Here is a 13,305-nt window from a genome sequence, read left to right as displayed (position 1 = left end):
AGCTGCGTGGTTTTCCCGGTAGAATAATTTGTAACGGGTGCGCCTTCAAACTTCATATAACCTGTTGACTACGATGACATCATTTTCCATATCAATTGTCCAACTGACCATCAGAGTCTCTGGATAAACAAAGATTCATCCAGTTTGATTCTACCACTTATTCATTTATTAATAAAAATGTTCAATGCTCCTTGTAATGCAACTTGATATATTAGATGCAATCTTTTCATTTGAATCAGAAAACCAGTTTACTAATTGTTGGTGTTATCTTAACTGGGACTCACATTATTAATAATGGCTAATGAAAAAGTCACACATCTTCTGGATGTGTGTTTGTATCTGTTTGGATCAGCTGTAACTAAGTCTTTCTCTCTTTCTCTTTCTCTTTCTCTTTCTGTCTGTCTCTCTCTCTCTCTCTCTGTCTCTCTGTCTCTCTGTCTCTCTGTCTCTCTCTCTTTCTGGCCCAGGCCTTTAAGGATGAGTTGGAGGGGCTGATCCAGGAACAGATGAACAAAGGCAACAACCCCAAAGGCCTGCTGGCCCTCAAACAGATCGCTGACTTCTTCATGGCCAGCTCAGTGGCTGGCTTCAACAGCTCCCCCCTCAGTGAGTACTCGCAGTGGTACATCCCGTCGCCCCCGACGACCGCTTGAGTTTTTAAACTCAGCCCCCCTATTTCCTGCTGTGTTGTTGGCCCACAGTAAATGCTAATATGCCCTGAATGCGTGTGTACTACAATGCATTTGCATGTTTCCATGTGAAAAAAAGGAATATTGAAATGAGAAATATATTAATATATTAGCAACCTGAAAGGACATTATGACAAGTTTACGCATGCACGCTATGTGTGACACACACACACATTTTGATATCCACACTGTGTGACACACACACACAGACACACACATAAAGACAGAAATGCAGGGCAGACAGGGCGCTCTCAGACTCCGGAAGGGTCGTGCATATTTCCCGGGCTTTTTGATCCCCGGTTCTGGGTCTAGTGTTCCATATGCACGGTCTGCTTCCAATCAGGGCCCAAGAATGCGGAACTGATGATGAATTACCACGTCAAGGCCAGAACATCAGGTCCATTTAACTTCTCCATGCGCCCTGTGCGAAGGAAAAGACCCCTCTGTGATAGATGTAGGTTTTCAAACACGCCCAAAGAGCCTTTTAGGGGAACAGATAAAGTCAGCCATTAGGTCATTTTGCTTATTGTGAATAAGTTGTATTGTGGTGATGTTATCGAATCACTGAAAGCCTTGGGTCCGTTTGTAATGCGATGTTGCAAGGTTCTGGAACGTTCCATCAGGCAATGGGATGCAGTGATGGTGCCATTGGCATTGGAAACCATCTAATCAATTAAAGCCATCTCATATTGATCTAAATGTCCTTTCCGTCCTCTAATCTAAATGAGATCAATGCTGTTTGCCTTCCCCCCCCTTTTCAGGTCAGGGAATGGTCTCTCCCATCAACGACCTCTACACAATGGACCCTGCCACTACCGTGAAGGGGGAGAAGCATGCACGTTGCAAACTGGCCAGCCTCTACAGACTGGTGGACCTGTTCAGCTGGGCTCACTTCTCCAACTCATACATCACAGTAAGGACAACGTGACGGAGATCTGGGGGTCAAGTAGTCTAGCTACATGGGGCTCTGTGGTCTTGAGAGTTCATGGTTACCAACCAAGCATTTCCATATCAGAACCAAACTGACTTTGGTGGACGATGCTACTTTTATTGGCTTTAGCAACTGGTTCTAAAGAAGTTGTAGGTTCATAAGAAGGAGTATATACTCTTTACTTCTGCTTTGTGTTTGAGGATTGGATAAAAGCCATTACATCCCCATTATAATTCAATTAAAATGAAAGTGCATTTTTTTGACTTTGCTCAGAATACTTGGTACGATTTTTCCAATGACTGTGTGTGTGTAGAGCCACATCTTTCCAAACTACATTCGAGACAAGCTACTTGAACTTCATATTTCTCACACAACCATTGTTACGCTCATATTTCATTTAAAGTCAGAGAAACCTCGGTTGAAAGGTTACTGGCTGCTGCTGTAAAAGGAGGATTACGGGTTCAACACTGTAATTTTTGGTTTGCTTTAAAAGTTCCTTCCGTCTAAATAGAGTCAATTAAGTCATTCCGATCATTCTTTTTCCTCTGTTGAGTCCTTCATGGCTTTGGAAAAGTTTGGAAGTATGATGATAATAAAAAGTTTATTGTTTTTCTTTTGTCCCTCAAAGTGCCGGATCAGCAAAGAGCAGGACCACATCCTCATCATCCCCCGAGGGCTGGCCTTCGCTGAGGCCTCTGCTTCCAACCTGGTAAGCCCCGCCTCCAGCACGCACCGCCGCTCGTCTGCTCCCTGTCAATCACGGGGACCTCCCGTATGCAGCCCGGCCATTTTGACAATTTAGTTTAGTTTAGCTTTTTTATTTAGCTTTTTTATAACAAAAAAGCTAAATTAAAACTGACAAACAAACAAAACCAATGAGAATAGTCAAAACAACAATAACAATAGTCTAAACAAAAGTAATAATGTGAACCAAAGATTTCCGAAAAGGAGTAGGATGAAGCATAGCTTATTTAAACCTACCCCTTCTCCACTACTCAATTAACTAACTAACTTATCTTTCTCCCTAAACTTACATAATACATATTTACAAAAAAATAGAAAATAAATAGATTAAAGGTTGTAGAAAGGCCAGTGCTACACTCTACTTGGGTGGTTGCAACACATTTACCTTTACATTTAGCAGATGCTTTTATCCAAAGCGACTTACAATAAGTACATTTGTAGATTTGTAAGAAGGTGAAACAATATATTGCTGTCGGTACAGTAAGGTGACTTGAGCTGGGCTCCTCTAGACAAACGACACAGATGGGGTTGGAAAACCGGTTTATTGTAGGGTTGGCAGATAAACATCCATAATCTTGAGTAACATGTTGCCATGCAGGAGATCTGAGCGCATGTGTTGATGGCTGGTTTAACCTGTGCACGTTGCTTGCTGAATGCACAACAGGTGTGCAGCCTCACCAGGCCCCAGAGTCCAATCTGTCTGACTCGGGCCAGGTGAGGCTGTGTAGATCCGCCAACATCCACGCACATTCCACATAGGTCTATGGACTTAGGCCCCGTTTACACGAAGGAAAACCGCAGATATTTCCACGCGGTTTGGCCTCTCCTTTACACGAAAACGCTGTTTTTATCACAGAAAACGATCATTTCTAAAAACTCCGGCCAAAGTGGAGATTTCTGAAAACGCCGGTTATGTGTTGTCGTGTCAACGGGGAGGAACAGGGTTTTAGGTTCTGAAGCGTCACATTATGCGCCAGGAAATGCTTAACGTCATATGAGCGCCCTATGTTTACAGTTTGTTTGTAACAGGAAGACGCTCGTGTTGTTCGTTGATGTTGATTCTGAAGATTCTGATTGGCTTTCATGGCTTTATCCTTCTCCCTACACTGCTGCCCATAGGTTTGGCATAGTTATAATGGCACTCGACGGCGTATTTATGCGTTTTGATGTCAACGACAACTTTTTTGAAAACGATGTTGTGTGCACAATGTTATTTTGGAAAACGGAGGGGGGGAAATATTCGTTTCTATAAATACCCTGCTACGTATAAACGTGGCCTTAAAGGCACAGTGTGTCGGATTGAGCCCCTTGCAACTTTTTCAGAGTTAAAAAAAGTCAGTAACTCTGTTCTTTCCACTCTAACTGGTACAGGCTGGACAGTTTATTTTATTTGTAGAAAATATCATTGATATTGGATGTGATTTTAGTGATACCATTATTGAAATCCCTTTCAATCAGCGTTGACTACAGATATATCCAGGAAGTTTAAGCTACGATAGACTTTAAATGTTACACATTGCTTCTTTCTATAGATGAATAGATGAAGTACAACTGACCATTTTGGTCTAAGAGAGGATGTATTTTGTTTAAAAGCAATTGGTGTGGTAAGGTTTGTGAGTTGCTTTTTTTTGCCCTGCAAAATATATGAGGCAAGATGGTCTCTGAATATTTTCCAAGCCATTCCAAGGAGGTAAAAGGTGCCATCAGAGTGACTTTGGAAAGGGAAGTAATCCTTCACTTCCCGTACAAACGCATGAAGCGAGCTGGTAAACAGGTTAGCAGAACAGAGACTAGGCCTCTGTCTGGAGCCAATTAGGGTTCTGTTTGTTTGGTTGTCGTTTATTTCCATTACGTTTTTAATCAGATGTTCACTCTGTTTGCTCTACCTTGTCAGATTACTACCGGGAGGAAATAATCCATGTTACACTATCCACTGCATCAAATCTTGTGACCCTCATGGCTGTGATATCTTGTTTAGAAGTGTAGCCAGCCCAGTGCAGCATTTTTTACTCTCCAGGTGTTTTGAGGCAGACATACTTTATAGATACTGCAGAAACATTTAAAGCTGATATGTTTGATATGTTTATGTGCTACATGACAGCCCCTTCTCCTCGTTTATGTAGCTGGTGTATGTGTGGTTATGTTATCCTCAGTGAAAGTGAAATGTGACATGCAGGTATTCTTTGTTGATTGCACACAACAGAATTGGGTGTGGCTTCCAGGGTAGAAATAACGTTAACTAATTATGCCTGAGGACTTCTTTGCTAAAGTCAGGCTGTTCAGCCTAATCCACTCTGTCAGCATTTTCTGTGTGTGTGTGTGTGTGTGTGTGTGTGTGTGTGTGTGTGTGTGTGTGTGTGTGTGTGTGTGTGTGTGTGTGTGCAGCCTTCCTTCTGCCTCCCTGTCTGTTTCAATACACTGTAATCCACTTCTCCTTGACATGGTTTCTGTGCAGGTGTATCACGAATCAGGAATTTTGTTTTTAGCAACCCCCCCCCCCCCCTATTCAGTGTCCATTTTAATTGGTCACTGATTCCTAATAAATCTATTGCTGGCCCTGAACACAAAACCTGGATTTCTACACAAGGCAAAGTTTATCACAAGGAATAGGTTGACGATTTTAATTAACAAAAATAAGTTTGTGTGTGTGTGTGTGTGTGCGCGTGCGTACGTGTGTGTGTGTCCGTGGGGATTGGGGTGAGCTATTTTGATGCAGTGGTGTAGCATTGAGCCTGGTGGAACCTGACTCTGCAGACAGTATGCCGTGAGAGGGGCTGAGTTGATCCGCGTATTCACTGCTACGCGTGTTTTCACCACCCTGTGCATTCACTACTCTGTGTTTACTATTGTGGGGTTTCACTGCTAGTGTGTGTACTCACTATAAGTGTGTATTCTCCACTAATGTGTATCATAATCTGTTTATTCAATACTCTGTTTATTCACTACTAGTGTGTGTATTCACTACTATTATGTGTGTATTCACTGCTCTACTGGTATAGTCATATATAGTCATTATGTCCTCCGTGATCTTGCAGTGAAACCGGGGCCGGAGCGAGGAAGTTGTTCTCTTCAATACTTACTGTTGAGTGAAGGCAGATTGGGTAGATCGCAGTGTGGGTTAAAAGGTGATTATGTGGACTGGTTGTCGTAGCGACACCGTACCTGAAGTTCAGGTTGAGTATTGATTTAATGTGACATGCGTGCTCTGTGTTGTTCTCGTTGCTCTGTGAGCCTCCCGCAATATCCTCGGGGACTCCTTTGTGCACACACACGGGAACGCATGCCCAGGGCAACGGCACTGGCTCACTGCACGAGGACCAATGATACACACACACACACACACACACACACACACACACACACACACACACACACACACACACACACACACACACACACACACACACACACACACACACACACACACACACACACACACACACACACACACACCAAAGTCTTGCTCGGGGCCATCTTGATCAGATTCACATGAGCCATGTCTACTGATAGGGTTAGGGTCGCAGTACGGCTGTCTGATTGGCCGGTTTCTCAGATGGGGTCCTCAGTGGAATTCTGGGATATTGAGTTTCCGTCGGCCACTCCTTCTCGGCCGATCTAAGTAAAGACGCTGTCGCTGAGCTCTCGATGTCATCGGCCCCTTAACCAGCACTCGCTTCACCTCTCCCAGGCCCACAGTCACTGACCCCCCCCAAGTGACATGCTGGGATATATTTAGAGCCAGATTGGAGAATGGATGGAGGAGGGGCCCATTGAGTTTGATGTTGTGATTGGCCAGGACATTCCTCTTGGGGGGGGGGGGGGGGGGGGGGGCTTGTTACAGTTACAGTTATAGTTTAACTTGATGGAATGATGGAGCCATTGGCACCATGTGATGTTTCCCTGAGACCCCATCTGACCAGCTGGTATTGCAAGTCGATACCAGTAGAGTGTGTGTGTGTGTGTGTGTGTGTGCGTGTGCGTGCGTGCAACGATGCATGAACTGAGTGGGTTGGACATAGCAAGGTGTGTGTGTGTGTGTGTGTGTGTGTGTGTGTGTGTGTGTGTGTGTGTGTGTGTGTGTGTGTGTGTGTGTGTGTGTGTGTGTGTGTGTGTGTGTGTGTGTGTGTGTGTGTGTGTGTGTCAGTTTCATAACACTTGAGCAGTGCCATTCACTTTGCTGCGCAGCCTGAGCGATCGATAGCCGGCCTCTATCAATCTGTCCCGTCTCGCTCTCCCATCTGGCTATCAGTGGGCTGAACGCGCCCCCAGGGATCTGGTTCACCCGGAAAAAACCACCCAGCCCTGCTGTGCACCCCCCCCTTTTCTTGCTTTGTATAAAGAGACCACTTAGTTTAACCATTTACAATCAGTGAGCACATTTCATTGTTCCAGCCATTATAATTCGGCAAACTGCTTTGTGTAAAAGAATATGAAGAATGTTTGTCTAATGGAGTCTCTGGCATCCCAGTCCTATTCCCGACCCCACTCACCTTTTTACTTAACAGTAATGTTTAGCGTTGGCCCCAGCAGATGTATCTTAATCTTGTGAGCCTTTAGCCTGTAGCCCTGGCTTGTATCACAAGACCCTACGTCGTTATACGGTTATGGGAAACATGCTCCACCGGGTCCTAATTAGATCAAGCTCCGTTTTGCGGTCAATGTTTAATGACTGTTTTCTCTCCTGCTGACAGAACTTTCTTCTTCTTCTCTAATTGGGTCTCCAGCCTGTCTCTGGCTCTTATCTCCCTCGGGCTCCGCCCCTCCTCCCGGCCTCTGTCTTCCCGTGCCTCGACGTGATAACCTCCTGATCCTCCTCATGTTAATGAGGCCTGCCGTGAGACGAGGCCGGGTCACTTCCTGTGTTCTCCCGCCTGCTTCCCCCACCACCTTAGTTCCTCCACGTTTGTTTGTTGTTTTCTTGGGGAGTTGGTAGACCTAGCTCTGGAGACAGATCTGGACGGTCGTCTCTCAACGTGAGATGGGCTCTTTCGATCCCTGGTTCCTCTTAGCTAGGTGTACAGCAGTCCCTGAGCAAGGCACGTCAAACTAGATTTGATATGCCGTGGATAATACTGCCCTCTATGGGTGATTGTGTGTATGAACGGATGGGTGCGAGGCATGGATTGTAAAGCACATTAAGAGGCCACTGAGACAAGTGGTGCTTGAATCAATCCGTTGTGACTTTGTTTGCCGGTGGTGGCCATGTTGCCGTGATGTTCTGATGACAATTTGCCCTTTAAACAGCACAAAGTGAACCCACACTATGCTAGTTTTTCTCCTTAGCAGCGTCTAGTGGCTTGAGTTGCAGTTACAGGGGAAAGATATATGATTTCAGAGTGTCTGACATTTTCAGACACTCCTGGTCTTGCGGGGATGAGGAAGCGGACCTAGTCCAAGTTGAGGAGGAACCTCATTTTGCCGTATCGAACCGAACCGTACCGTACCGTGCCATGCCGTGCAATAAAAGCCGTGTGAGGGTTGTTCTGTCTTCAACTCAAGACCAGTGTGTCATCCGTTAATGACCCACCGTCCAGTGTGAAGCCCGGTCATAATAGAAAGGCAAAATGGGCTGCCACACCGTACCGAGCCGAGCCGTGCCGAGCCGAGCCAGTGTAGTACAGTGGAGAAACGCAAATAGGTGCAGCCAGGGTTTCCCGCAGTAAATGTGTTAGTTAAGGTGGTGGGGTTGAGACGGCATTATTTTCATGCAGGCTGTCAGACAGTCGCCCTGCAGCCTGAGAGCGCATACAGAGAGTGAATGAAGTTTAGATTATTTGATATTTTTGTATACTATTTACAATTCAAAAATATATGCATATTTTTAGGTGCTGTGGGAAACCCTGAGCTCTAGCCTTTCCCTGCGTGGTGTTCCCCCCCCCAATGACGGTCTCTCTCTCTTTCTCTTTCTCCCTCTTTCTCTTTCTTTCATTCTTTCTCTTACTCTCTTTCTCTTTCTCTTTCTCTTTCTCTTTCTTTCATTCTTTCTCTTACTCTCTCTCTCTCTCTTTCTCTTTCTCCCTCTTTCTCATTCTTTCTCTTACTCTCTCTTTCTCTTTCTCTTTCTTTCATTCTTTCTCTTTCTCGCTCCCCCTCTCTCTCTCTTTCTCTTTCTCTTTCTTTCATTCTCTCTCTCTCTCTCTCTCTCTCTCTCTCTCTCTCTCTCTCTCTCTCTCTCTCTCTCTCTCTCTCTCTCTCTCTCTCTCTCTCTCTCTCTCTCTCTCTCTCTCTCTCTCTCTCTCTCTCTCTTCCCCCCCCCCCCCAGGTGAAGGTCAACATCCTGGGGGCCGTGATGGACCAGGGCTCCACCAACCTGAGGATCGACCCGGCGGGCTTCAGCCCCCACGCCGCCATCTACTCCATGCGGCCTGACGTGCGCTGTGCCATCCACGTGCACACTCCCGCCACCGCCGCCGTGAGTCACCGCTCGACAACAACACAAAGTAGTTGGGGGCGCTAAAGAGATTTCGCTAGGCTTTGTGTGTGTGTGTGTGTGTGGAGGTCTAGGTGTGTGTATGGGTGTTATGTTTACTGCTGACAGTGCATCACACACCTTTTGGACCTACATTTTTAATGAGAGTAAACAGTGTGAAAGTACTAATCCTAAAAAGCTTCCTCATTACTACTATTAAGACGGCTTTAAGCGCTAGAGAGCCGTCGTACGTAAGCGCTTCAAAAGCCTTCCGTTCCCCTCAGTGCCTTCCTCGTTATGAACGTCACGAATGAACGGCTCTTCAGAGAGATCTAGAGCAGGCCGGACTCCCCGGAACCCCTCTCTCTCCGTCCCATTAGATTTACATTCACATTTACATTTAGGGCATTTAGCAGACGCTTTTATCCAAAGCGACTTACAACAAGTACATTTGTCAGAAGAAGGAGAAACAATATATCCCTGTCGGTGCCAAGCACTAACAAATCCCATCCGTGTGTACAACAAAGCTAGCTAGGATAAGATGCTACACAACTCGGTACCATTTCTAAGTGCCAGGATGTGGAACATACAATAAGTGCGTACTTTAAGTGCCATGACAGCACAGGACGTGGGCTAGACCCCGCCCTATCTACTGCACGCCCCCCCAAGCCCTAGCTCAGTGCTGAGCGCGGGTTCAGCACTAACGGGTCGCCTCTCTCTCTGCCCCCCCCCACCCCCAGGTGTCGTCTATGAAGTGTGGCATCCTGCCCATCTCCCAGGAGTCCCTGCTGCTGGGGGACATCGCCTACTACAACTACCAGGGCAGCCTGGACGACCCCGAGGAGCGCAGGGAGCTGCAGAAGGCCCTGGGGCCCTCCGCCAAGGTGTGTGTGTGTGTGTGTGTGTGTGTGTGTGTGTGTGTGTGTGTGTGTGTGTGTGTGTGTGTGTGTGTGTGTGTGTGTGTGTGTGTGTGTGTGTGTGTGTGTGTGTGTCCATATCTGACTCCTGCTCTCGACAAAGAAAACGTGTCTCAGATACGTTTTAAAACTTTAAGGGAAGCTAAGTAGTTTCATTTCTGGTGTAACTAGTCGCTAAGTAAGTGTGTGTGTGTGTGTGTGTGTGTGTGTGTGTGTGTGCTTGTGTGCGCTTCCACAGGTGCTAGTGCTCAGGAACCACGGTGTGGTGGCTCTCGGGGAGACCATCGAAGAGGCCTTTAACTTCATCTACAATGTCGTCTACGCCTGTGAGATCCAGGTACCCATACACTCACACACACACACACACACACGCAGACAACACACGCAGGCACAGACACAAACGCATGCACACACACATCCCTCTCCGTAGGTGCTCTTGGTACACCCATTGCTTTGAATCACACTTTTCCCCGATGAAACAGCCGAGCGGGATAGACAGACATTTTCCCCCTAATCTGTTGTGGTTCCCACTGCCAGATGCTCTGCTAAGCCATTTCCTCTAATGCCCCCCCCCCCCCCCCCACACCTCCCTCCCCTTCTTTGCTCTGTTTCAACAACAAAAACTTGACCACATCTCAACCTGCTTCATTTAGAGGAAGCTTATCGCTGCACTAGGACGGTTGGTAGCCATTATGGATGAAGCCATTTGTCCTGCAAAGGCTGTGGCCTCAACGATGCAATTAACGCAGACTTTTGATGCCAAGTAGTATGACAATGCAGTGGTGAGAACCAGAACCGCACATGGTTTCAAAAGTCAGATCAGGTCATGCTACATCTGGGGGGGCCTCCATTGGCCCCTGTGTGGCTGGGCGGAAGGAAAAAGGAGAGGATGTACCATACCTCTGCCTTGTATCTACGCCCGTACGCAGGCTTGTATCTACACCCAGTGCCGTAAGAAGGGCCCTTTATTTGGAGCCTGGTCCGGCAATTATTGAGGTTCACTTTACTTCTCCTTCCTGTTAACCAAAGCTTCTATCGACTCATACAAACAGACCTTGTCTATCTCTCACTCACTCGCTCCAGGGCTTTTCCTCTCTCTCTCTCACCACTAAATTTGCATTGGTGTTGTATTGCAGCATGGCCAAAGCAGTTCAGTGCTGTGTTCCGATATCCATACTTCCATGAGTACACTTAAAGGTAGTACACTATCCGCACTCTCTAAGTGCGCAGATTTCCAGATGTCAGTGCTTTTCCAAATCGAATAGTCCGTGGTGCACTGACCGGAAAATACGATCGCGACTGCCGCCGCAGTTCGTCCCCCGCATTAAACATCCCGATTTGAGCGGTGAACTCTTACGCCTTGCAGCTCTAAAAAAAGCGAAAAGTTGCGCCGGTGTAGGCTCAGCCTGGCTCTGCCTCTTCCGCTACGTAGTACGAAAACTGTACATCTATCCACGTTTTGACCGTTGTGAGTACAGCATCCAGGTTTTCCTTTCCGCACACTTCTTTTCGCCCAGATCATAATTAGAACATCCTACGTATTCAAACTAAGTTTATTAAGTACGGGAAGTATGGATATCGGAACACAGCACAGGTGTATTATTTTAACGAAATCTATCTATCTTGTGCTCTTTGTCTCCATCTTGTGGTCGTGCAGGTGAATGCCATCTCATGTGCCGGCAGTATAGAGAACCTGAATATTCTTGACAGAGAGGCGTACAAGGCACGAACGTTCGACGTTGGAAGCTCCGCCGACGTAGCGATGGGGGCTGAGTTCAAGTACAAGCGCGGTGAGCTGGAGTTCGAGTCCCTGATGAGGATGTTGGACAACCTGGTAAGCCACACGCACACACACACACACACACACACACACACACACACACACACACACACACACACACACACACACACACACACACACACACACACACACACACACACACACACACACACACACACACACACACACAGACACACAGACACACACACCCCTTTCTTTCTCTCTCTATCTAGCTATCTTTGGCTCGCTCTCTCTCTAACTCTAACTCAATTCAATTCAAGAGCTTTATTGGCATGGAAAATAAACATTTACATTGCCAAAGTAGTTAGTTGTATAAAGGCAAATGCAAAAAAGGACTATAAAATGGTAAACAACTTAAAATGAGGTGATGTACAAAAGATGAGCTCATGGTCAGGAATGAGCAAACTATTTCCAGGAACTGGGCAACAGACAACAGGGTATTTACCTTACTATCGCGTAGCCATTATATATATATATATATATATATATATATATATATATGAAAAGTGATGTACTCTAGAGAGGCATGAGATGAATGAATGACAGATAAAGGGGGAGAGGAGTGGATAGAAAGGAGAGCCCTAACTGTTAGTGTTTGCTTTCTCATCCTCCTCCTGCCCCTTTCTCCTCCCCCCCTCCTCCTCACTCTCCCCCTCTCCTCCCTCCTCCTGCCACCTGCCTCTTTGTGATCCTCTTCCTCCTCCTGTTTCTTCCTCTGCCTCACCCTCCTCCTCCTCACTCCTCTCCCTCCCTCCTCTTCCTCCCCCTCTTCCACCTCCTCCTCCTCACCCTCCTCCACCTCCTTCTCCTCCTCACCCTCCTCTCCTCCTCCTCCTCCCCCTCCCTCCTCTTCCTCACCCTCTTCCACCTCCTCCCCCTCCCCCTCCTCCCCCTTCTTCCTGACCCTCTTCCACCTCCCCCCTCCTCACCCTCCTCCTCCCCTTCCTCCTCATCCCCCTCGTCCTCACCCTCAATCCCCCCCCCCCCCTCCTCCTCCTCCTCCCCCCCTCCTCTTCCTCACCCCCTTCCTCCCCCTCCCTCCTCCTCCTGCAGGGCTACCGGACGGGCCACGCCTACCGCCACCCCATCGTGCGAGACAAGCCGCGGCACAAGAGCGAGGTGGAGATCCCCGCCACGGTGTCGGCCTTCCAGTTCGAGGAGGAGGAGGAGGGCGAGGGGGGCGGGGCCACGCGGCTGCCCTTCAAGTTCCTGCAGCAGCGGCAGCAGCGTGAGAAGACGCGCTGGCTCAACTCGCCCAACAGCTACACCAAGGTGCAGGTGGAGGGCGGAGACGACCGCCACTACAGCCGCACCACCACGGTGGGTGGAGGGGACGGGGGCTGCTGTGTGTATGATTGTTTTTTATGTGTTTATGTGTGCATGTATTTTGATGTTTTATGGGTGTGTTTTTAGTTTAGTTTGAGTGTGTGTGTGTGTGTGTGTGTGTGTGTGTGTGTGTGTGTGTGTGTGTGTGTGTGTGTGTGTGTGTGTGTGTGTGTGTGTGTGTGTGTGTGTGTGTGTGTGTGTGTGTGTGAGAAGAAAAGCGTTCCGACCCAACGCCATGCCTTGAGTGCCCTCCTGTGGCTGAATAGTGTAATTCATTCTAACACAATGTTTTCTTACCGGCATTATGCTAACCTTCTGGATCTTCATTCAAACATTATCACGTTGGTTCATAATTGTCAACGAGGGAAGAGATTATTGATCAATTTTGATGTTACAAAAAATACACCTATTTTACCCTAATTGCTGAGAAATTGTAGTACATTTAATACAATCGCCAATCAAACTGCTTGACTGTAATTTAACCAAGG

The 13,305-nt window shown here is 47.2% G+C and overlaps 1 protein-coding gene across 4 annotated transcripts in view; it reads left to right on the top strand.

Moving 5' to 3' along the window:
- add3a (adducin 3 (gamma) a) overlaps positions 1-13,305 on the top strand; it is a 61,441-nt gene that overhangs the window by 35,633 nt on the left and 12,503 nt on the right. For all 4 annotated transcript variants that reach the window (XM_056586793.1, XM_056586794.1, XM_056586791.1 and 1 more), the window contains exons 3-10: positions 468-606; positions 1,451-1,602; positions 2,249-2,329; positions 8,627-8,776; positions 9,514-9,657; positions 9,929-10,027; positions 11,348-11,524; positions 12,545-12,811. In XM_056586793.1, the coding sequence (XP_056442768.1) occupies positions 468-606; positions 1,451-1,602; positions 2,249-2,329; positions 8,627-8,776; positions 9,514-9,657; positions 9,929-10,027; positions 11,348-11,524; positions 12,545-12,811 (1,209 nt within the window). The remainder of the gene's footprint in view (positions 1-467; positions 607-1,450; positions 1,603-2,248; positions 2,330-8,626; positions 8,777-9,513; positions 9,658-9,928; positions 10,028-11,347; positions 11,525-12,544; positions 12,812-13,305) is intronic.

The sequence above is a fragment of the Gadus chalcogrammus genome, chromosome 3 (genome assembly GCF_026213295.1).
Source record: "Gadus chalcogrammus isolate NIFS_2021 chromosome 3, NIFS_Gcha_1.0, whole genome shotgun sequence".
Lineage (NCBI taxonomy): Eukaryota > Metazoa > Chordata > Actinopteri > Gadiformes > Gadidae > Gadus > Gadus chalcogrammus.
This window is presented reverse-complemented; position numbering and strand designations above follow the sequence as displayed.